At 32.1% G+C, this 27,229-nt stretch overlaps 1 protein-coding gene across 1 annotated transcript in view; it reads right to left on the bottom strand.

The window, feature by feature from the left end:
* Window positions 1-27,229, bottom strand: part of LOC143236631 (uncharacterized) — a 202,202-nt gene that overhangs the window by 36,429 nt on the left and 138,544 nt on the right. The window contains exons 24-30 of the mRNA XM_076474973.1: window positions 19,145-19,298; window positions 17,081-17,179; window positions 16,344-16,514; window positions 15,999-16,091; window positions 12,093-12,254; window positions 9,545-9,727; window positions 5,226-5,356 (exon numbers count right to left, since the gene is read on the bottom strand). Coding sequence (XP_076331088.1) covers window positions 5,226-5,356; window positions 9,545-9,727; window positions 12,093-12,254; window positions 15,999-16,091; window positions 16,344-16,514; window positions 17,081-17,179; window positions 19,145-19,298 — 993 coding nt within the window. The remainder of the gene's footprint in view (window positions 1-5,225; window positions 5,357-9,544; window positions 9,728-12,092; window positions 12,255-15,998; window positions 16,092-16,343; window positions 16,515-17,080; window positions 17,180-19,144; window positions 19,299-27,229) is intronic.

The following is a 27,229-nucleotide window of genomic DNA, read 5'->3' as shown; positions in this document are numbered from 1 at the left end:
CATGGACTCTTTGTTGTCAACATCAGGTACTATTCTTGGTCTGCCCACATGGCAGTTTTACATAAATGAACCCAAACTATTAGGCACTGATACACATTACTATTATCTGATGTGAAGGATGACATTCAAATGAAAAACTTTAGTAGATGAACTGGAAGTAATCCAGGCATTTTGATTACTCTCCACATCCTTCTTCAAATAAGTGCTGCACAGTTGTTTAGATTATTTGGGAGCAGCTGAAACACAATTATTTTGTGTAACTTTATGTAAGGACTTTGTACTTTAATGCCTTTTATTACCTGTTAAAGGTACAATGAGCTGCTTATGCAAAATTATGATCCTGTGTCTCAAAGTCTACATTTCAATCTTTTTCTATAGTCAGAATTTGATATTTTGCAACACAGTACCATATGCATGAAAGAAGTGAATTCACATCAATAAAAATCAATCTTGAGGAGTGATTTGGGTAATTTTTGACTTTAAATGTTCCACTTTCTATTATTTATACCTTTCCTGTTGGCATTTTGGGTCTATAATATACATTAATAAAAGTTTCAAAGAGCACGATCTTGAACAACTCCAATGACACTGTCACAGAATTGGTCATAATACTTCATTTCATATCACTGAGAACTATGTTCATCTAAAGTTTTTATTTTACTTGCCTTGTAAATTATCCTGTATATTACAGTTTAGATGAATATAGTTAAAACATTTTCATGGAAATGGTGTTTCATAGCATCCTAATCATAATATGATTCAAGTTCCAGATAATATAAACAAAATTATTGCAGTATGATGTGGTAACATTACAATTTACTTACCATATATCTATTTAATGTTGAAAAAGTGAAAAAAGTCACAAAACTATGTAAAAATAATACTTAGCTTCTTAGTTACCTTTTGGATGTAGTTAGGCAACTAAATCTATTATATATGGCTAGCAATTACATCAATTAATGTTATGCAAACAAATTGATAGTCTGAAATAATGATTAAAAACAGCACCTGAAACTAGTACTTCTGATTAATACTTCTGTATTCTAAAAAAACAATTACTTAAAGTTACATTAAAATTAATTCTTACAAAAATAACCAACTAAAATAAGCATTTTTGGTTATCCTAACTATTTAAGTAACTACTTAATTGTCATTATGTTTCTTTGTTGTTAAAACAAAGATAAATAATGTGCTACCTGTGCTCTAACCAAGTTTAGTCTTAGAAGTTATGTTGTTGTTTTACTTTGATGTTGTCCAGCTTTGGTGATTTGGAAGAAGGAGGTTATGATTCATGGGTTTGGGGTTCAATTCCCACTGCTACTGAACTTGATCACTCTATATTTGTTATGAAAAACTACACTAATATGAACTTCTTTTTTAAAATTATTTTTTTGAATTTTTTATTAGAGGGAAGGTAACTGGATGGCTGCCAATATATTTTTCAAATTATATTCACCATGGTTTGAGGAACAATGTGCTGGTAAATTAATTAAATGTAATCAACTAATGGGGCTGTTGATTAGTAAAATGGCAAACACCACCAATCACCAAATTCTACTTTTGGGTACTGGGATATGTATGTGAAAGCAAGCAAGTTACAATACAAGCAACAAATACATCCTTTGTTTACAAACACCTGATCGTAAATTGAGATTGCAATCTTTATAATGTGCTTTTGTACTTGTTAAGTTACAGTTACATGTTTTTCTGTAAACTTGTCATGCCAACACTAGAATATTTTAGACACTAGAATAACATAGACTGATAACAAGCAAAATGCATTTTGAATTTCTCTTTCATTTATATCTGAATGACAGACATAAAAGGATTTTTGTTGTAAGTTTTCTGACCACTGATGGTTATGCCTGAGACACAGAAAATCTCTGACCTAATCGCTGACTTCTGACAGGGAGCATAAAAATGTTGATCTTGGTGAGTAAATAAATGTTAGTTACATACTAATTTTATAAGATCCCTAGTTACAAAAACTGATCTAAGTTTAGGGAAAAAATGTCAGAGCTGAAAAACAGATTGGAGGCACCAGACTACGTAACTGTGATCTGATAATACAATCTAAAAATGCTTCTTCGTGTTGAAAAAAATATACTCATAAGTGAAATCTGTAAAATAGCTTGCTAAAAATGTAAACACAGAAAGAAAGATGATTGCTTCACCACTGACATTTGTAGATGCAGCTTAAATTTGGATTTACATATAGCTGTATCTGTTTTCATACTTCATGGATTATTTCAAAGATTTGGCGTAACACCTAGAGGGATTGGATTTTTATCACTGGGGGGCATCTTAAAAATGGTTGTCAAAGAGTCATTTAACTGTGGATATCAAAAGTCCATCAGATTTTTAAGACACTACAGTTATATGGTTAACTAAAAACCATAATGACATTTAGCATCTCTATTTGATAGTCAAATCTGGTTTGTGGATTATAGTTCTTCATTCGACTTTCCATTATAAAGGCTTAGTTATAAAGCTGTCACAATCATTGGTTTCCCAACTTGATTTATATGTTTCTTCAGTTTTGAATGCCTTTAAGTACTAGAGATATACCTTTTTTGTAAGTTCTAAGTGTCAAAGAGTACACATGTTAAAGACAGTCTAAGACTTAAGCAAAGTCTTCCTTAAGTTAGAACTGCTGATCTAAACAGAACAACCATCACCTGCATAGCCACTTCTAACTCAAAAGCATAACTGATGTCATTAGTAAAATGCCCTCACAGCTGAAAATGTAAAACATATTTAATGGCACTTCACAAATGAAAATTTTGGAAATTTGGATCTTCAGCATGGCATATTAATCATTAAGACAAACTCTGGCATCACATTTGAAGCAAATATGAAAATATACTAAACAAAAGATCCTTTTCCAATACGTTAAGGCATGGGACAAGAAATGTTTTTTTCTTAATCCTCAAATATGAAAAAAAAAATTAGTAGCCTGAATGTTATTGTTAGGTTAACATTCCCTCTATAGCAGAGTTAAACTCGAGAAAGTGATCACGTTATTCACTTTGTTTATTTTTAACTTACTTGGTTTTATAAGAAAAGATAAAAAAGTACTTTAATAAAACAATTTTTGTGATACTGGCATGAAATTTCTTATCTTATTTTATGTTGTTATTTATGATTCCTATGCTAGATGAAGATTCAAAATTTATAGGTCCCATCTTTAGCAGAAATGCAAGATAGAAAATTCCTGGGAAGAACAATGAAGGTGGCACAAAAGTGCATTTCTCAACACATTATGAAAGGATTTGCATTTTGTCTGAATATAATATATAGCATGGTTTATTTAAGAGTTGTTCATATCAGACTGACCAATTAGGTATTTCTTTTAATTAACAATACCTCAAAACATAGCAGGGTGAGTTTTATTTGATATTTTTATATGGTTCAAATAACTTTTCAAGTGTATTGTATAGTAAAGGTTATTTTGTGTATCTTACATTATTATGACTGAAAGCTGAATATTATAGACTAGGTGCACAGTAATTCTTACATTGTTTTGAGAATTACATCACTTTTCAAATTACAGTTTTACTTTACAGTTTCAATGTAACTACTTTCATCACAATACCATTTCATTTTTATTTTATTGAACCCTAATATGGAATTGGTCAATTGTACACATACCTTTGTAAGATGTTTCTATTTTTTACAGTGTTATGCTCTCAAAGCATTTTCCATGTACTCTGGATTCATATTTATGTAAACTTTTTTTTCTATATTGATACCTGGTATTTAGTATTAGAAACTTTCATAATTGCTGTTGCATCACTGGGAGGCTTTTTATTTTGTCCTGTTTCACCTCCTCCACTAAACTGTGATTTGAGCTTCATTATTATTTCAATAAATTTAATTTACTTAGCTCATAACAGTGTTAATATAACATCCAAATTTGATTTATTAATATCACAACATACTTGGTCACTCTTTTCTTTGCAGTTTTTATATGTTATTTTATTTGACATCAAAACTTACCTGATATTATGTGTCATTTTAATGCATAATTTCTGTCATAAACCACTTCATTTTTTCTTTTGTAAAAAACATACTGAGTTTTAATATATTAATATATTTGTTCTGTTGTGTCCACATGCCAGATGCTGATATGCAAGGTATATTTGACAAACTACAAATTGATGATTTCAACACTTCCTTGAGTTAACAGTATTTACTTGAAATGTACCATGAAATTACTTTGATGTTATACCTTCATGTTTATCGCAAAAACTACCAGACAAATTGAAGATACTTTGATTTTAAAGTATTGTTAAATTGATGGCCTTGGCAATTCTTGTGTTAATGATGAACTCCTAATTCCATATGCACAGTAATGAGATACTTCAGAATACCTAAGAAGTGACCCAACTATATAATCATGGAAATATAAATTAATGTAAAAATTTCATAGAATATTTTGTCACTGAACATATCCTTGAATAAATCTGTAACTAATTATTGGGAGATTTCACAATTTCAAAATATAATGTTATTTCTTCTGGTATTCAATTCTCTTCCTCTTGCTTCATTAAGAAATAAGTATAGTCACATTCCTTTTGTAAGATGAAGCAGTGAGTTAACAATCAACTTAAAATGAAATGCAACAGAGAAACAAATTTTGTAAATGCAAAAACACAATATATTAATTTTAGGGGAACAGCCTAAACAATGTTAGCTGTGCTAAAATATTGTTTCTGTTTATTCTCACAAATGCTTTGATTTTTGCTTTGATAAGAAGTTTCAGCAAATATCTAATAAAAATATAATAATTCCTTATACTATTTGATTATTTTGTTTACAAGTTTGTCATTTATCTTGTTTCCTGCCCAGTTGGTTCTATTATTTAAATGCAGGCTTGTACCACAGTTAACAGCTAGTGTTTTTCTCTCTCTCTCTCTCTGTTTTTTTCAGCAGCAGGTGCTATCATTTTTAATTTGTACAACCACACATTGGTTTATTCATACCATGCACAAAAACGTTTTCCATTTACACCAAATCCATCTAAGTTGTTACTCTGTACACTGCCTAAAAAAAGACAATGTACTATGGGTAAAGACATCAATAAAAAAAGCAGTAGCACTTGAGGATGGAAGGCAAACATTTTTTAACTGGTGCTGTGGATAACAACAAATAAAATACTAATAAATACTATTCTAATATTTGAATTAGACTTGAATGAGAAAAAGAGTCCACATTTCACTTACCTGCAAACCTGGAAGACCAGGATTACCTTCATGTCCTTGTCTACCTTTTATTCCAGGTACACTTAGTCCAGAAGGGCCAGGATACCCTCGTGGTCCAGGAGAACCATTTGGTCCATCAATTCCTTGAAGACCTATTCAAGTTTACAAATAGAGGTGTTGGATCTTTAAATCTGTAAAGTCTAAGTCTACTAATTTTTTTAATAATGGAATACTTATAATAATTTTGGATTAACATATTCACTGCTGAGGATGCATACTTGCATATTTAGTCTTCATTCATATGTGTTCATAACATACATGTGCATCATAAACCAAAAACTTTTAAAGATTAGACATGTGTCACATTTGTTATTATTGATAGTGTTTAAATAAATTTAAAACATTATGAAATTTCACTGAAACTCTTATCAGCACTTGTCATTCATTATGCCAAGCACTGTAGTTCTTTATGTGTTAAGTCTATGTTGATTATTTCACAAAGTGTAGTACATAATGAAATAAGAGAATAACCTAAGCACTTGTGATATACTTAAAAATAAAATTACAAGTTTCACAGGTGAAAAACCCAGATATCTAACAAATCCACATAAATCTTTAAAAATGCTGTTTTTGGAAGAAGAACTGAAGATGAAATTTAAACACAAGAAACAGTCTGTCACTCAACATGAATCAGCAAAGAATAAACAAAGAAATAACTTATCATGTTTTGACTAAAACCACTTGATTAACAGCATTAACAGCAGAAGTTAAACCTGCTTGGACAAGCAGAAAATCAAACTTAATAAGTTAAGTCCAGATAAAAATACCAACAGTATTGATCCTAACAAGATAATTTTTAATTTGAGTAATGCTGTACTTAGTGAACCCTGTAAAAGTGCCTTAGTTATGGGCCAGAAGGATTGCTTACTTCCCTTAAACTAAAATTTTCCTACTACCTGTTCCCCCTTGCAAGCATTGAAATCTCAACCTATTTTCAAGAAGAATGGTTTGCAGAACTCAGTAAACTTTGTAAAAACAAGATTCAAAACTGCTGCTTTGTCTTCAGTTAACAACTCCAACTCCAATAAAACTGTCTCCACCATTTCTCATGATGAATACACCATTCTAGTTGAATTAGCTAATAATGAAAATATGATTGTCACACAAAGTGAAAAAGATACAGGTGATGATATCCCTAATAAACTAAATTACAAAAATAACATCCCTTTAAGACCTATTTCATCCAGCACAAGTTCTAACATATGTAAGTTGGCTAAATTCCTCATTCCTATTCTAAACTACTCATTTCCCACAAATTTACAGCTAAAGATTCCTTTTCCTTTGCATAAGAAATTTATAAAACAAATAATGGTGACCAATATACACTTTCTAGTTTCAATATAAGATCTTTATTCACAAAGATTCCACTTGAAGGAACAATAAAAATCTCCAAGAAAAATGAAACATACACAAGCTTTAACTATCAACAGTTTGAAAAATTACTTAAATCTGTCCTTAAGGAGAGTCACTTTTGTCTTTAACTGTGAGCTATATGACCAAATAGGTGGTGTGGTAATGGAGGTCATCTTTAGGGCCAACACTTGCAAACATATTGTTTTGTTACTATGAGTATTCTTGGCTAGATTCCTGTCCTGCCAAATATAAACTGGCTCAAGGCAGGAGGTATCTGCATGATACATTTTTACTTTTTTGAAGCTCTAATCACATCATATAGTTCTTGGATTATTTAAATTAAAATCAATCTAACATTAATTTTACTTATAAAATTGAAAAAAATTGCTCATTCTTGATATTTAAATTATAAGATTACATAATCATTTACAACATCCATTTATCATAAGCAAACATATACAGGCTTGTATTCATTATGTACAGTTCCATTACAAACTCCTTTAAGTTTAGCTTTCAACTCGATCTTCTCAGTAAAGCATATAATGTATATTCTAACTACCTCTTTTTTCATATCAAAACAACATACTTACAGAATATTCTAATAAACAATAGCTATCATTTGCATTTTATTCAAGCCCTAACATCCAAGTTCCTTTCTTGCAAAATTGAAATTAAATACTGTAGGCAAATACCCATCATGATTGATTGTTCCTTTTTTGTGAAGTTATAAATTTTAAGAAAAATTAAAATGTTTTATGTAAAAGATACAAAATCTATTGAGACCTATTACTTAACCCTGTGCATTTCAGGATCATGTACAAATAATATGCAATGTAACTTACATTGGTAAAAATATTTGCCAATTACACCTGCATATCTTTTAACATATTGAAGTATCAAGCAGAACTGCTAAAAACTATCAAATCCTCCATACTCTGTAATTGTTACACATAAGTTTGTAACATTATAATTAAGTCTGTTATGAATAATTTGTGTATATATACATTGCTGGTCAAAATCTTAAGGCCAATGAAAAATATGCATTTTGCATTGTAAGACTCAACCACTTATTTGAGTAGAGCTTCAAAAGATGAAACTAAGAAAAAGGAAATTAAAAATAAAAACTTTTTTTGCATTTAATAGGAAAAATGTGAATACTATGAAATTAACCTGAATACTAGCTGGTCAAAAGTTTAAGACCATATTGATATGAAGCGTTAATCTGTAAAACATAACGAAATTTGTGTTCAGGCATTAGTGTTGTCAACATCTTCCACTGATATCTCCTGTGTTACATTGGGTAAAAACATGGAAAAGGCTAAAATGTTGACAGAGTTTGAACGTGGCAGAATTGTAGAGCTGCAAAAGCAAGGTCTCTCTAAACGTGCCATTGCTGGTGAGATTGGGCATAGCAAAACTGCTGTTGCATATTTCTTAAAAGATCCTGAGGGATACGGAAAAAGAATTTCAAGTGGTCGGCCCAAGAAAATTTCGCTGGCATTGAGCAGGAGGATTTGATGGATTGTTCAGCAAGACAACAGCCGATCATTGAACCAAATTAAGGCCCTTACATATGCAGAATGCAGCTCAAGAACAATAAGACAGCATCTACAAGAGAAAGGCTTTAAAAACCGTAAACATCTTCAAAGGCCACGCCTCCTTCCACACTACGAAACAGCTCGATTAAACTTGGCTGAGAAGAACCAAACATGGGACGTAGAAAAGTGGATGAAGGTTTTGTTCTCTGATGAGAAAAAAGTTAACCTGGACGGTCCAGATGGCTTCTAACATTACTGGCACAATAAGGATATCCCACCTGAGACATTTTCTACATGACACAGTGGAAAAGGTTCCATCATGATCTGGGGTGCTTTCCCCTTCCATGGAACAATAAAGCTTCAGGTTATACAGGGGTGTCAAACAGCAGCTGACTACATTGGTATGTTGGAGAGAGCATCCTTATTGACTGAAGGCCCTCACTTCTGTGGAAATGACTGGATCTTTCAGCAGGACAATGCTGCAATCCCCAATGCCTGCAGGACAAAGGACTTTTTCATGGCAAATAATGTGATTCTTTTGGACAATCCAGGGTGTTTGCCTGAACTGAACCCCATTGAAAATGTTTGAGGGTGGATGGCAAGGGAAGTCTACAGAAATGGATGTCAATTCCAAACAATGCATGATCTTCGAGAAGCCATTTTCACCACTTGAATAACATTCCAGCCAGCCTTCTGCAAACGCTTATATCGACCATGCCAAAGCAAATGTTGGCAGTTATTCACAATGACGGCCGTGCAACTCACTAACTGAGACCTCTTGTTGGGCATTTCCTACCCTGTTTAGGACTTATTTTTGGTATGGTCTTAAACTTTTGACCAGCTAGTATTTAGGGTAATTTCATAGTGTTCACATTTTCTCTATTAAATGCTAAAAACGTTTTTTAGTTTTATTTTCCCTTTTCTTATTTTCATCTTTTGAAGCTCTACTCAAATAAGTGGTTGAGTCTAACAATGCAAAATGCATATTTTTTCTTTATGTTCATTGGCCTTAAGATTTCGGCCAGCAGTGTATATATAATTAAAATTATTGCACTTCCCTGTTCTTTCTTATTTATTTGTTTGTTTTTAACTTACTTCATCATTTTATTCTGTATTTTAATTAGCTTTACAAAATTTTGAGCTTTATAAATTTTTTACTTAATATTGTATCTTGTTCAATATAACTTGCTGAAGATGAAATGTGTACCTTCCAGAACATTAAATAATTAAATCTTTGATACTATTCACAGACATGCCAAATGTTACTCTCGTGTAAACAGTTAAGTAAATAAAAATGTGTTTTTCTACATATTCTCTTATATGCTACGTAAACATAAAATGAAACAAATTGTATTATATCATTTTCAGGTTAAGACTATTCATACTTGCCTTTTGGTCCTGGTGTTCCAGCTTCACCTACATATCCAGGAGGTCCAGGTGGCCCAGCAAGTCCTGGATCACCAGGGTATCCTTTAGGACCAGAAAATCCATAAGTAATTCCTAGTTCTCCAGGCTTACCCTTCAGTCCTGGTATTCCTGGTAGTCCATCTTTTCCTGGTATTCCTGGTAATCCTGAATGCATAGAAGTTATAGGAAACGAAATCTATTACACCTTCTTAAAGTTTAGTGTCATTATAATATGTATGAAATGATTTTATTGTACAAAACCATTTCAAGTTCTTTCACTGACTAATTCTTCGCTGTAACTAAGTAACTTACACTAGATGCTACATATTTTGCTACTAAAACACTCAGTCAGATAAGTAAACCAAAGCCCTCCATGTTAGTTTGAGAGAATGAAGAAAAAACTTAGAACAAAATAGGCAGATGACTATTTATGGGAGAACAGGGGTAGTTATTAACTGCAATATTCATTAATTCAAATCTTAAGAGTTAAGTAAGTAACAAAACTAGTTGTTAACTTGCACAAGAGTGTACAGAGAAACATACCTTTGAACATATAACACACATAACATACTTTATATAAGTTTAACATATGTATAAATTTAAATAAAATTCATACAATATTACATTAATAATTTGAGAAGGAATTAATAACCTGTTCTGTATCAAAATTGAAATCATTAACCATAAAATTTTAACTTGGCCCGTCCTCTGTGTATGTTATCACTGATATACATTAATACAGGTGACACTTCTGTAAGTGAACTACATTCAATACACTGAATTTTATGGATCAACTGCTAAACATCATTTAAAATGTTCTTAACATGCTGATAAACACAAATATCACTACAATTGTCAATGACATGAATGTATTATGATTACTCCATTTTAACTATTCAGGTCAAGTTGCATTTTGTTCAATACTAAGACTTAGTATAACAAGATGGAAAATGGTTACTATTTTAGGTGACTAAAACACTAAGGCTGACAAGACATTTTCAAGGCTACAAAATTGACTAATTATAATTAATCCCCTTTAGTGAATACACAATTCAAAGTGATATTTGTTTCTTTTTGCAAATTAAAAAATAAAGAATAACTTTTATACTCCACTTTGAATTTTCAGCTACTAAATTCTAATCATTAACTTAATTTTTAGTCATACTTTGGTTCAGAATACATATTGTTAAAATTTCTGATACTTTTATTATCATAATAAAAAACAAAACAAATTAAAGTATTAATTAATATTTTTTTTACAAATGTAATAAATGATTTCAACATGTTATGTTTAACATGATGATTTCAATTATTCAGAAATTTATGATGAAATTTGTTTAATTTTATTACATAAATTTATTGTTTCATAATAATAGGTAATATGAAATACATATATTATTAGCATAAAAGTTCACTACACAACTAAAACATAGTAGTATTTAAAAATATGCTAAAAGAGAAATACAAACACCACAAAAATCTCAGTGTACTGAACTATGACATGTAAACTTCAATTTGTTACACAAGACAGACTTACTAAATCTGCAATTTGCATTTTTGTTATTTTAATTTTGGTCTGTACAGTGAAGTTGCTTTTGAAAAGAAGTTATTTCTAATTACTTTACAGCAAGCAAACAAAAAATCAAGGACACCAAAAATTTGAGCTGTCATTCAATATAAGTATAAATATCTTACACTGTGATGGTACTTGGGCATTGTAAAACTTAAGCATAAAGTTCACAGTGTAACCAGTTATCAAAAATGATTAGAATCAGGTGGAATCACTCTTGGTAGAACTTACTTATGGGCTCATCATCATGTTAAAAACATTCATTGATTTTTTTTATCACAGAGTACAGCAGGTCCAGTCAATACTCAGAATTCTTAATAATATATCTTTTCAATTACTGGATGTACATTTAGTCTGTCTGAGTAACTTATAAGCTATGTAGATTGGCTTTGAAGTATGACTTGTATCACTGACACAAGATAATTTTTCAATATACTGCAGGAAACAAATATACTCAGAGACTTTGTAACTTACTTCATTCATCCAGCTTATTAGAAATTCTTAATGCACAAGACTAATGAAAGTACAAAATAAATAAAGAACTCTTTCAGTAGTCCATTTTCTAGTACATTATGTTATCCATTTAATGACCATTGGTAACAAAACAAATTACAAATCTTTGATTAATATATTTCCAATAATGACTCAAATGTATATATTTTACTTGGCCTCACAACTGCTTCTTTAAACTGCAGGATATGCCACATGTACACAGCCACAGATGGCATGAGGCAAAAATTAAGTGTGTGTGCACAGTTTATTAAAATTATGACAAATTTGCATATAAGTAATTACACTGATACTTTGATGTTATATTTTAACATTGTATTAGTGAGAAAAAGAATCAATTTTTAACAATAAATTTTGTTTTGTGTTCATGTACAAACTAAAAGCAAATGGCTCTTTTATGTACATACATAACATGTATTTTTCATGTGAATTTTAAAAATATTTAAATACCTGGAAGTCCATCTTTGCCTCTTTCTCCTTTGGGACCTATGGCAAGACTGTCCCCAGATGGTCCTGGAGGTCCTGGTAATCCTAAATCACCAAGTGGTCCAGAAAGACCTGGCTGGCCCCTTATTCCAGGAAGACCTGGAAGGCCTCTGTCACCCCGGTCACCTAAACAAAATAGTTCAGTATATCTACACACACATATGTATATACATATACATCAAGCCTTTTTTTATAACAGTAACTTCATAATCTAAATTTAAATTTTATGTTTTTATAAAATTAAACAACAAATTTATATATTTGCATGTAGAACAAAATTAGTATACATTACTGATTATTATATTAATTGATACAAATGTTGATTTAGTTTTTATAAATTAATAAGCTATAGAAAATATTACTTTAGAAATATGCATATGTAAACCAACAAACAGTTGATATAAAGTTGCAATAAAAGAGCTTGTACCATGACTACATTTTGACAATGTTTGGCATTTCTTAAGTGGTGATGCCATTATTTTAAGAAGGATATGTAACAGTCCTTTAAAACATAAAATAATCATACACTCAGATCAAGGATTTGGAATTTCCATGACTTTTATATCCCTTGTACTTAATGGTATTGGAAAACAAAGAAACATGGGTCAACTTGATTTTGCAACAGTATGTACTCCAGCCATGGTAAACAAAATAACAATATGTCTTTTGGAAAGGCTGTCCATATGGTCCAGGTAACAATACACTTTGCAATGAAGAATTTCTGTTAAAAATGAGGGCAACAGATCATGGGTTTACTAAAATAAGGCTTCCAATCAAACCTCACATTCAACCATGTTACATTTCAAACAGTTGGTAAATGAACTTGTATTTGTGTTATTCCATATAAAAACATACTTGTCAAGTTGCCAGACACAGCACTAATGGATTTTTCTTTTTCATCAAACTGTTGAAATGGATACTGAACGACTGCTATTCTTGTACATTAGATGAATTATAGAAAGGCAAAAAGATAAAGAAGGAGCATGCTTTGGTACTTATTGCAATGGAAACTATGTTACAGAGGTATTTGCAAGATGGATACTTTCTTCAGACAGTTTGTTTTCTTATAGCAAAGCCACATTGAGCTATCTGCTGAGTCTACCGAGGGGAATCAAACCCCTGATTTTAGCATTGTAAATCCGTAGACTTACAGCTGTACCAGCGAGGGACTTCTTCAGACAGAGAATTATGGAAATGATGACATAAAATGTTATAATTTAGTGAGACTCCAAAATAATTTTAATATATCACATTCAAATTGTATATTGTCACAGCAGTATTGATTATAATTATTTTAGATCAAACATTTACCTTAATTGGAACAAATAACTTAATAGTTCAATTTCTTAATTAAAAAAGTACAAAATATTTTTAACGTTCTTTCATAAAATTGACAGAACTTCACAAGATATTTATACTTATTTACTCAAGGAATTGAACTGTTAAGTCAAATGTCCCTAGTTAACATAAGTGTCAGATCAATATGAAAATTAAAAAATACAAAATATTTTGAGCTCCATGTTTATATTGTATTTTTGAAAGTTCATATTCTGCATAAAATTTCTTTTAAAGCTTGAAATAAAACATTTTGACAAATAAAAATATTTTCCATTAAAGTATTTTCTTTTTTATGTTATGTCTACTCATATCCATGAATGCATAGGACAGATTCTACAGATGCTTTTTCTGTTCTTTATTGTACATATATCACAAATAATCATATGTTCATAATTTTCATGTATAAGTGAAATCATTCTGTTAAAGATTATATATTGTCTTTAAGAAATTTGATCATTTATAGCTTAAAATGAACATTATATCTGAATAAAACTGTTTATGTATAGAGCCATAGATATAGCCATCATTTTCTCACTTTGGGAAAGTTTCAGTTTACAGTTTGTACATTTCTGCACAAATGTTTAAATAATAACAGGCATAGTGCTTGAACTACACTACACTTCCAGCTGTGTATTGGTCAACTGCTCCTCTCACCCTACCCTAACTACAGCTCTTTAAACAGTGATAAGTATAATAGGTATCTTTACCATGTCACAAATCCCAACACAAGAGCCACTAACATGTTTAAATTTGTATGCTGATCAGAGTATATTTTCTAACTTAATTACTTTTAAAATAATTTTATAAAAAAGGTATTTATTTACTGACAAATCTCACAACATATGTTATGTTTGGAGATTTTTATGGTGTAATATTTCAACACTGATTCATGTACAACAAATATATAGGTAAAATAACAGTGTATATTTCCTCTTTATTACATTATATCCATTTCATGTAATCTACTCAGCCCTTGAATGAATCTATAGCATTTTTATTTAGTCATGTGCATCACATGCTTCACTCTTCATCAACAGAATCCCAATTTGATTGTTTGTATTAATTAAGTGTTGATTATGTGGTATCGGAAGAAGCAACAATTAGTTCTAGTGAGAATGGAAGCCTAACTATCATGAAACAAATGTGATATAACCCAGTGATTCACTGATTTTGATTATAAGAGAAATAGGAAAAACAAGGCTTATTCTGGGTGTCTAATTGGTGCCACAAGATATACCGAAAAAACATTTATTGGTAAAAGCCATGACTGGAGTTTGATTTGTTATATTTTACTGTCATGCTTGTAATGGAAAAAATATAACTAGCAGTGTCTGAGAGGTATTAATGAGTAAGTTTAAAATCAAAAATGTAATTCACAAAGGTAGTCGCCTCAAAGCACAAGTCAGAAAGAAGTCACATGGAGCCATATAATATGCTCTAAAGGTAGCTTTTCAACTTTCTCCTGCAGCTCAGAATAAAAATGACATCTTCTGTGTAAATCTTTGATGTTCCTCTAATATGTTGCTTAATGTTAGCTAAAGTGCACTACAAAATATACATACACACAAACAATGTTTATATACAAGGGAAGGGGTGGCAAAAAAAAGTAGCCCTCCTTGAAAATGTTGTTAATATGTTATATCTTTTATTAAATAACAGAAAAATATGTGAAACTATATTTTTTTAGAATTCACTCTAAAAGATGTGTTTAAATATGATCTCAAATCCTAATTTTAACACTGGTTTTTGTAAATACCTGAACTTTTCATATTTTAGTTACATTTTCTTATAAAAAAAATCTTGTGCACCTGGTGTAGTTTCTCAGATCTTATTCCAGTTAGTCTACAAAATGATCAAACAAGTTTCTCTCCAATTGTGGAGTTGTTAAAAGAAATCTTAGAAATAAGACAACTGATGTTATGAAATGGTCAAGCCAGTCACCTGATATCAATACTACATAAAATTTATGGGCTGAGTTAAACAGGTTAACAAAAGATTGCAAGTCAAAAATGGAAGATGAACTTTTTGAAGTACTCAAAGAAGGATGGCAGATAATCATTCAGGAATATCTGCAAAGACTCATCAAGAGCATGCTACATCGATGTGAAGCAATGTCAAATTCAAAGGAATGCTGACTAAATATTAACTTGTGAAACTGGTTTGTGTTACTTTGAGTTTCATTTTTATGTTGAATTATTCAATAGTCGTTGTAATTAAACATAACTTTCAAGCATTTATTACCAACTTTTTGCTTAGAATCTCTTCTCCAAAAAGATAACTCAATCTCTTTCTTCTGACTAGACTGAAGCAGTGCAGGAATTATTGAATCACTTCTGTTTTATCTTGAAAGCCATTTAGTGATATACAGGTTACATTTCTAATTATTTAATACTATCAGTTCAACTACACTAATAATTTAATGTAAATCTATAAAATTACATCAACTTATTGTAAAAAAAAAAATAAAATAAAATTACATGCATATTTTACATACACCCTAGTGTAATACTAATTTAAAACAAATTAAGCTACCTTTTTCAGCAGGTTGATAACCTGGCCTTCCAGGTTGTCCTTTTCTTCCTGGTAATCCTACTAATCCTAAATTTCCAACTTCCCCTTTCATTCCTTTCATAAATATTCCAAATATAAAACTTGTTAAAGTCTAGTAAACTAAATTAAGTTTTGAAAATAATTATTTATAAAGTTAATATATTTTATTCTTCTATTCTGAAATATTGTATATGAAAATTTTAAAACCTCAAAGTATATCATTCCTTTATTTCATATTTCTTTCAGAGTTTTCTATTTCTCATTTTAAGGTGTTTTCTAACAGTTAGTGATTTATCAATGTGTTTAACTAATTTAAAGTACAATTACCAGGAACACCGATAAGGTGATATTTTCCAGGCACCCCAGGAGATCCAGGTGGCCCCTTCCTTCCTGGTTGACCATTCTGTCCTCTAACACCATCCTCACCATGCTGACCTTTAGCCCCTGGTACCCCAACCAAACCTGGTAATCCTTGATATCCCTTCTCTCCTTTTATACCTGAAAATTTGAACTTAATGCATATTTATATAGGGGTATATAAAAGTTTTATTAATAGTTAAACCATTGTTAAAAATGTTAAATCAAATACTAAAAACTTGTGACAAAAAGAAAACTAATTACATTATAATTAAAATATTTCAGAAAAGTAACTTAAAAAGTAATGATGCCCCTCCTGTCTAAAAAAGACTGACCAGAAGTACATAATATCATAAACCAACATAAAAGAAAATGCAAACCTGTAATGTTTAGAATGCACAAAGGTACCTTCATTGATAATAGTACTTTACAATAATTTCAGTAATAGACCAAAAGGCTCAGTCATATCAGAAAATACAGATTAATATCATTAAAATAACAATACAAAATAACCTTTATATTGTTATATTAATTAAAAACAAGTACATAAATGTTTTTAAAATACTATATGCAATAATAAATACAAGTTAATCTTATTAACTATAAAGAAAAGTGGAACAGCTTATTGTTTACCTAAAACACAAAATGATTGAAATTCAGGAACAGTTTATCATGTGATAAATGATCAATAATAAAATACTACTAACCAGGGTTGCCAGGAGGTCCTGGCAATCCACCTACAGTTACTGACCCCCTCTCTCCTTTTTGACCTTTAGGCCCATATTCTCCATTTCCACCATTCACACCTGTAATAGTATAACATGAAGAAAATATATGCATTTTAAACTATAGCAACTACAGTTTTGTTGTAAGATAAAAATGATTTTGCATACATAAACATATAGGCAAACAGATCCATGCAGATACCATGTCTGATCATGTATAATTTAGCATATGTACATTCATAAAGAGTTTACTCAAAAGACAACTTACATATGAAAACATCTCGTATTAAAATACATGCACCTTTTATCATATGTAGGTAACTCAAATATGCACATCAATTTCTGAGTGGGTCAAAGTTTTACTTGTGGTCTTGATGTATTTTTTTTCTTTAAACAAACATTTGAAGCTTGGCAAGTGAAACGAATGCTAATGTTTAACCATAAAGTAATCACCTCTATGTACTGCTTATGTGAGAAACAATACACTCTTGGCAACTTGGAAGTTATATATTATATAAAACAGTTTTTTCTATTGAAAGAATATATCCAACTACCCTATAAGCATATTGCATAAAAAAAATTAAGGATGATTGTGATTATGAGAATTTAGGTATTACACAGCAAAACAATTAAAAAATATATATATCAATTGTCCCTCAATTTAGCCCGGCATGGCCAAGCATGTTAAGGCGTGCGACTTGTAATCTGAGGGTTGCAGGTTCGCATCCTGGTTGCACCAAACATGCTCGCCCTCCCAGCCGTGGGGACGGTCTATCCCACTATTCGTTGGTAAAAGAGTAGCCCAAGAGTTGGCGGTGGGTGGTGATGACTAGCTGCCTTCCCTCTAGTCTTACACTGCTAAATTAGGGACAGCTAGCACAGATAGCCCTCGAGTAGCTTTGTGCGAAATTCCAAAACAAACAAACAAACCCTCAATTTATTTCTATGCAAATCATGACTCTAATGATCTAAAGTGCAAGTGAGTGGTTATTCAATCTCTGATTGAAAATAAACACTTGGTAAAAGCATATTTATATTTTCACAATTCATCATATTTCACTTTCATGTGCAAAAACAACAACAACAAATAACATGACACTAATGTTGCATGGTTAAAATTAGAATGTTCATAAGGTTCTAAAATATCTTGAACCACTCCCCTGAAGCTAACCATTTGACTAAAAAATAAAGTGCAACTCATCTGTAATATGAATATTATATTGTTCCAAAACATGCTGTTTTTTACTGAAAATGTTGGTGAGATGTATTTTACCTTGTTGTGAGAGAAATGTATCTCATTAAGCAACTAACATACACTGTTTTGGCAAAATTTGTTTCTATCTCTTGATATTGTGCCACAGTTGTGTCTTAGCTATAACCTTCCAAACTGACTTTCAGAAATAATTCCTGTTAACACCTTGACATATTTATGTCATAACCATATGACAAATACTGATTCTTCTTTATTTTTGTGCAATATGTGTGCCCATTTATAATGCCAAATTATTTTTCTTACAAAATTCTTTAAATATTAAGTGAGTTTACATGATGGTAAATAAGTATTTGGAAAAATAAATTTCTGATTTGATCTAGATAACAGAAGTTTATATTTGTATTCACTTACACTCCCCACCTCATGTGACAAGTCTCATTTTGTGTAAGCATACAGCTTGTAAAGTTGACGATAATTTTAAAAACATTTGTCTAAACTGTTACTCAACAAAACATAATTTTTTTTACATACATTACAAGCTTGGATTATCTTTAAATCTAATTCATTTAGTGTTAATTTATTTTGTGATTTTAAGCATATAATTACAACATTAAAGTCACTATTCACAGGAGCTCATATACAGATGTAAATGCTTGCTATGATACACACACACACATAGAAATATATACATATATACACATGTATGAATATCCAAAGACTTAACCCTTAAACAGCAGGAATGTTGTAGGTAGCAGCATCAATTGATGATGACCACCATTAAGGGTTAATGAATATTACAATATTCAACATATATAGTATATATGGTATTTTACCTTTTTGTCCAATCACTCCAGGAATTCCATCATCCCCACTCTTGCCAGGACGTCCTGGAATTCCAAAGTCTCCCTGATGTCCTTTAGGACCTGGAGGACCTGGAGGTCCTCGAAATCCTTTGCGAAAAACATCTCCTGGGTTTCCTTTCTCTCCCTATATTGAACATATAACTTTTTTTATAACTAAGACTAACTTTCAAAATGCATTTTTTATAAAATAACTTTCTTTTACAATTTGTTCAGTTTCTCACATCTGTACATTCATGAAATGGTAAGATGTAAGTAAAAAATAATGTAACTACCGAAGACCTTCAGGTAAGTAAAAACACTGTTATTAAAACTGACGAATGCCTGTTCAATCAGGTAAAAATTATACTTATGAATAAGCAACAGGAGTTTAGAATTAATATAGAAATAATAATAATAATAAAAAAGACTGAAAAAGATTGTTATAACTAGCTAGAATATTGTGTGAATACTTTTATTTCTATTCAGTTGATAAGTTAAGTTTCAGAATCAAAATCATAAGACTGAAACTAGTAAACATTTATTATTTTGTCCTTTTTACTCCCAATACACTGTTATACTTTTCTCAAATATGATAAAAAAAAACTTAGAAGTTTAGAGATTTTTTGATGAATATATGCATTGGTTAATTTGGCCATAATCACAAAGTGCACAGTCATTGCCTCCCTTGCAAAATATAAATTCCTAATGAGACTGCTTGGTAGGTTCTGTTCTTATGTCTCATGCACTTTATATGAATCCCTTAATGGGTGATCTTCTTGATGCTTTTACTAACTGTTGCTGTGATAATCCTGTTGCAAGTGTTAAAAGTGTTTCTTGATCACAAAAGAAAACATACTAAAGAATAAACACCCTTTAGTATTATATCCATAGTCCTGGGGTTTATAAAGCTTTGAGTGTCAGATGACTCTAGAATCACTTAACGTTTGTAAGGAAGAATATACTGAAAACAGAAAATGTAAGTAGATGACCCTAACCAATTCAGTTTAAAGATGAAGAATTTGTCCTGCTGAGTTACTTGATTTTTAAAGCTAGCTTTATCTTGCTAAAATATTCCAACTCAAGTTTGGATAAAAATTTAATGCATTCTCTATTTATGCTATTTATTTGTAACTTAAAGCCAAAGTAATAAAATAACCTTTAGAGTCCAAACTGAAGATGGGTCAGCAATGGTCTGTTAGTGTTTGGTAAAACTAGATATATGTGAATTCAACAACACTTTGAAGTTTTTGCAGCATTGCAAAGGTGAATACATGAGTGAATTATTTTTTATTCTTGCACTCATGTGAAAACAAAACATTATGATAAACTACTTGTGTATCCCTGACATATAGTAATGGCTGAGTAGTGGTCATACCTGTGTGCTTCTATACTTTTGTTGTAGGCTTCTTGAAAGCGTGCACCATGAATGGTACAAGTACCAGCTCATATACATGGGGCTAATGACATAATCACATCATAAACTGTAGCTGTGCTCTAGACATAATGATACCTCTGCTGTTTCTTCATTAAGTTATTGCACTTATAAATGAGTCTTTTCAGACCATTCCCTGTTTAATTGCAACAAAAGCTGTATGTGTGGTGGATGACAAGAACGAAGAAACAGAGTATGAATAATAAAAAAATGTTCTACTCTAATGCTTCCTGCCCTATGTATTTTCATGAAAATATATTTTTTAAAGAAAAAGATAAACTTTATTTGAACCAAAAATACTCATTACACTACAATAAGATTAATCTACAACTTCTGAGTTTAGCTGACAAGAAACAGTGCAGGACAAAAATACCTGTATGTTACAGTGAGAACAGAAGATTCTTCTTATCTAAATATGACATTACAAGCCCTATCACAAACTAATTTAATCTTTTTCGTACAAAGTTAGTCTATTTAAACCACCATGGAAGTATTTTTTTAAGAATCAACCTGTACAACTAACAACTATAACTCTCAATATACTAAGTGTAAATTTCATAAAATTTTGAAATCTTTTAGTTAACATTAAAAATACATTGTACACAAAAATAGTCAAGAATTTTTCAATAAAGTATTTTTACTATAGATTTGTTTGTGAATTTACAATGCTTTTACAAAGTCTGCCTGAATAAATGGCGATTTTCATGCTGAAACTAAAAACACTTTCTTCATTTTGCAGCTTTCACATTGTATTTGCATAATTTACAAAACATGTTAAATAAATATCAAGTTTCTGTTTTGGTAAAACTTTATCTGTTATTTTCCCTATCCTAACACTGATTGAAGTGAAATCAAACTAACAGTGAAATGAAAAGTTGAAAAATATGAAAAAATTAATTATACCTTTTTTCATCTATAATCAACCTAGATTGCAAGAGACAATTCCAAATTAATTATCCTGACAATTTCTGATTCCAATATCTTCACCTCTGTTTTAAGTTTAGAGTTTTGTTGAGGCATTTTAAACCCAGTACTACATACAAAAAACAATAAATCACAGCAGGAGAACATCTACTGTTTTCAGTACAGATTTATTGAACACTATGTGATCTAGCAATATATTTCATGGAAGTTCAATTAGGCAATCACACTAGAGTTATTTTAGCCATTTTATTTTAGTTATTTTGCTCAGAATAATTGAAATATTTATAACTTTTACATTTTAATTAATTTTAATAGATGGATTAATTGCAGTTTTCTGATGCAAAGCAAGGAGGTTATCTGTGCTAAACAGTTGTGAAAATACAAAAGTAAAATACTAAAAAAGTTAAAAATAAATCATGTTAAAAACCACAAAATCTCCAAAAGCTGGTAAAAAACTTGAATTAAAAAGGCTAATGGCTTGCAAAAGTTTAAAAAAGACACACTCAGGTTAGACAATGTCACCACTGCCAATGACACTTTCCAATGTAAGGGGTAAACCTGTGGAAAAGACATTGAAAATAGTTCTGCCACACACAGTTGTAACAACAACATGATAGTACAGTGTGGGCTATTGTAACTTGAGTGTCACAAAAGCAATGCATTGGTAGATCATACCCAGATAAAAGGAAATGAGGAGTTAAAAAACTGTGAACAATGTGTAGCCTAGCCAGGAAGACTACTTCTTTCCAATCCCAACAGAAAAAAGATGGCCAGTGAGCAACAAAAGGCTTGATTTGGAGAAGCTTGTTATCACATTTCTCACACTAAGTTGACTCCCAACTAGCATGAAGCTGAGTCTGCAAGAGAGGAACACAGTTCATATAAGGAACAGGCATGGCTATGATGGTACCAGAACAGACAAACTTAGTTGAAGTGTCAGCAAGCTCATTCTTATGAATACTGACATGACCAGGTATCCATAAAAACCAGATATTACTGGGAGATGAATAAACATGAACAAGTCATTGCAGAATATCAACAAGAACAGGATGAATATCAATATGAAGCAATTCCAGGGCCAGTAGAGAGCAAAGAGAGTCAGTGTAAATAGTACAATTGGTGTGTTGCATAGCTTCTACATGATGAGGGCAAAACAAATGGCATATAAATTGGCTCAAGAAACTGCATGGTTGACAACCAACATGAGATGCAGAAGTCATCAACATAGATCCAATCTGCAACAGTCAGAGGAAGTTGTGTAATGATGGCATTAATCTTGATACTGAAAAGTGTTACACTCAAGACACAGCCTTGAAGGATTCCAAGTTCCTGTGGAAAAGAATGGGAAAGAGTCCAACCAACATAGACTTGGAATCACCTGCCCAATAAAAAGTTCCAAATAAAAACTGGTAAATGACCATGCAGCCCCTATGAGAGAAAGAACCACAAAATACTATACCTTCACATGGTTTTGTTAGCTTTCTCAAGGCCAAAAACACAAAAACAAGATGTTTTCCTTTGAGGAAGGCTTACCTGATCAAGGTTTCATGTTGAATCAGGTGGTCCATGGTTCAGCATTCTTGATGAAGCCCATCTTACGTGGCAAGAGGAAGTATTTTTATTTGGGGAACCAAACAAAACAACTATTAATCACCCTCACTAAGACTATACAGAAACAGCTAGTCAAAGGAACTGAATGATAATCAGAAGGAATATTAGGATCCTTTCTAGGTTTAGGAAAAAGGATGGATAGCCTGGAACCATGCATCAGGAAAAACATCCTCCTACCTGATCCAGCTAAAAACAACTAGAAGGACAACAAGAGAGGCAAAAGAGAGATGGCACAGTATCTCAAAGTGAACCTCATCATGTTCAACCGATATATTGCCAGACAAATGAAGAGCAATTTTGAGTTCCACCAGTGTAAAGGAGCGATTATAATCACAGAGACAATTGGCCCAAAAGGAAATGGGCAATCACACTGCCCAAAACTTGATGGTCAAGAAGGCAGTGGCAGAAACAGAATAGCTCTCAGCAAGAGTATCAGCAATGCTCTGTACATAAGCAACTTCTTGGCCATCAGAGAGCAAGACTGAAAGGGGATGGTAAGAATACCTCTCACTGACCTCCTGAATCTTGTCCCTTATGACATTTCAACTGGTGGTAGAAGAGATGATAGTTATAAATTTACTCCAAGATTCCCTTTGGTTTTGATGTCATACTTGCTGAGAATGAGCATGGGGCTGATGGACAGCAGTGCAGTTTGAAAGAGTGAGGTAGCTGCAAGGGGTATCCCAGGTTAATTTTTGAACTTTCATTGCCTCCTGGCAGGCATGACTCCACCATAGACAGGGATACTGTGGAAAACATTTCAAGGTCTTAGGAATAGAGTGAGCAGTTGCCTGGATGATACAGTCAATTACTGCTACCATGCAATTGTCTATTCATGGCAGTCAGATAATGGCAGAATCAAGTTCTGGAAGAATGGCAAAAGAGGGCCACTTAGCCTTTTTCACCTTCAAATGAGACACATGGGTGACATGACATTGATCATGGCCAATCTCAAAATGATAGGAAAATTATCACTGTCCTGTGAATCACTGTAAACCCTCCAAGAAAAGCAATAGAAAAGTGAAAGGGAGCAGATAGATAGATCAATAACAGTAAAAGACTGACTAAATGCATGAAAATAAGTATAATAACCAGTATTCAATAGAGAAAGTTGTTACATGAGAGCAACCCTTTATAGAAATACCCCTCTCATCAATATCAGCACCACCAGAGGGGTTGTGTCCATTCAAGCCTCCCAGTATTAAAAAGGGAGACAATATGTTCAACAAAAGTATCAAGGTCAGATTGATCATAAGTCTCTTCAGGAGAACATAGAAGGAAGAAACAGTAATGGTAAAATCCAAGGAAATAAGGATGGCTACTATCTCCAAGAAGCACTGAGTGGCACAGAAGGTGGGTACATGCTGGTCAACCAGCAGTGCCACTTCTCCATGTATATGCCCATCACATAACCTCTCATTTCTGTATAATGAAAATTTCCAAAAGGTCACTGTATTGGCAGATTTCATGAGTATTTTTTTTTTGAGAAAAGACACACAAGATGATAGGGATCAATCAAAGCCTTAATGTCACACAAATTACAAAGAAAACCTCAACACTTCAACTTTATCAAAGTGGCTATTTTTACTTAGGTGGAGGAGAACACTTTGGTTTACAATCACATCGTTTTTCTTTATTTGAAGAAGGTCTGAAGGCCTCCATGAATTCTGCCCTGGATCAAGTGGGCAGGTCTCTGTCAGTAAACATTAATTCCAGCAACTGAGGAAATCAATGAATTATTTTCCTGCACCCCAGGGCCAAGGAACATGGATCCCAGGCAGTTACTGGAAGGAATGGTGGGGACAGAGACAGGAGTTGATGTTGACTTCACATGATGTAAAAAAAGGCTCTGATGAAAGTATAGAAAGCACTGTCTTGATTCAAAGACAGTCTAATGTAGTAGCTGAACATTGTGGAGCAGAATAAGTACGAAATTGAGTATGGGACAACAACATTTGAGTTTCTGGATTAAAAAGGTTATTAACTGTTTTTAAGTGCTTTACCTCTTTCTCTTCCACCAACTTAGAGCAAGATTGAAAGTAAGAGGGATGGAAACCATTACAAATGATGCAATAAGAGTCCAATTTCCACTCACAGATGTTGTGGTCTTTACCACTACAATGAGTACAAGGCACAGGACCATGATAAGATCCCTTCAAATGACCAAACTACTGATACTGTAAAAACTGGAAAGAGTTGGAAATATACTGCCATACCATATAGTACAGATAAACTGCCCTGACAGTGGCAATGCAAATGTCAAAATAAGAACATTAATATGTAGTATAATTCCTTCTTTACAAGTGGAGATACATCACACTGTTGAAACTCCTAGGTTGGAGAAACCAGTGAGAATCTGTAACTCAGGGATGTTCTTAAAAATCCTTCTCAATAATAACTCCTTGTGAGGAATTCGAAGTAACATGGGAAGTAAGTCAATGGGTATATTTCCAGTGGCCTTTGAATTCAAGAGGAATTCACTGTGTTTCAGGGAAGATATTTCCATAAAGATGTCCCCAGAATGTAGCTTCATAATTGATTTTGGAAAGCCAGCAAATCCTTCTAATCCCTTCTGAATAAAAAAGGAGGCATTTGCCCAAAAGGTTTATCAGACAAAAAAAAAAGTAGTATCATAAAATGAGGTAAAGGTGCAGAATGGGGTGGAGACCATTGTTCAAAGTTTTAAGACATGCTCATTTACCAATTAGCTGTTCTTTACAGTTTTTGGATGATTTGGGGGATCCATAAGGAAATGAGAAAGATTCAGTGCTCACTGATCCCATCCACAATGAAATCCTACAAGAGTATGCACTACAATGCTAAACAAAGACACTGCAGCAATACCAGGATTTCATGAGCACTATACTCAAACACCAGCACCACACACAATTTTCACAACTCCTATTGGGAATGTCTAATACTGGTTCTTTGCTGATCCTAGTCCAACAGGACCAGCCATTTAACCTAGAGGGGTCACCACAATGCCACCTGTCTACACATCTTCAAGGCCAACATGGTGTGTTGGAGTTGGGCTCCTCAACCACCAGGATCTTCTCCTCTCCTTCATGAGTCACCATGCACAGTAAACATCTGGGTGGATATTCAGATCCCAGAGGAAGTAAACTGAAAAGACAGAACCTTTTCTCGGAGGTCCCTGACTGCATACAGGCATTCACACCTTGGGGTAATTTTATTGAAAAGTATACATAAAAATACAAGACATTTAGTGCTTACTTCAGAATTGAATCCTTTTTGCTGTTAGGGGCTTGTCTTTTTTAACACTTTTTTCTCTTACATATATTTTATGTAATTCTCCAAAAAATAATTAATGTATCTTTCAAATATCCATTTTCAAAACACAAAAACTGTATCAGTCACTGAAATTGAATGGCCAAACACTATTATAATTTAGCTGATTTTCTAAATAAGCTATGAATAGGCTAAACAACTTTCTGTTTGTTGTTTGGTATAGGATAACAAAAATCACACATACAGAAACTGTGGCAACCATATACTTATAAGCACCAAAACGAGACAACTGTAATTAACCTTGTGTAGAAATGAATCTTACATTCCAATTTGTTATAAGTATGTTTGTTGGCCATGTAAAGTTGATTAGAAGTTAATCTTAAAAGACAGGGAGAGATAGGAGGAGCTTCTCTGGTAGGTTTGACAAATTTCTTGAGATCTCAGCAAATCAAGCTGGTATACGGTTAAAATGTTATATTCTTGGTTGTAATTATTTATATTTTTAATTGGTTGGAAATTACTGAAGTTGTATTTTCTGAAGTGAAGGATTTTGAGTGCAGATGCATCATATAACACAGAAAATTGAAGCCTGACAATTTTTTTTAAATATTTTCTTTCGAAATTAAAATTAACACTTAGCAACAAAATTTAGTTTAGTTTTGAAATTTTTATGTTGTCTAAGTTTAATGGCATACATTAATCAAAAAGTTATTTAATTAAATACTGAAGGTAACTCTAGAATATTGTGACATGCACACTTTGACCCTGCTATACACAGAGTAATTGCATGATATTTGAGGTTGGTAAAAAACGTGGGTGTTTTTCACTAGAAAGTGATAACAATTCCACTGATGTATGAA

Source organism: Tachypleus tridentatus, chromosome 13 (assembly GCF_004210375.1).
Source record: "Tachypleus tridentatus isolate NWPU-2018 chromosome 13, ASM421037v1, whole genome shotgun sequence".
NCBI classification, from domain to species: domain Eukaryota; kingdom Metazoa; phylum Arthropoda; class Merostomata; order Xiphosura; family Limulidae; genus Tachypleus; species Tachypleus tridentatus.
The sequence above is the reverse complement of the archived record's forward strand: the minus strand, read 5'-3'. Positions and strand labels throughout refer to the sequence as shown.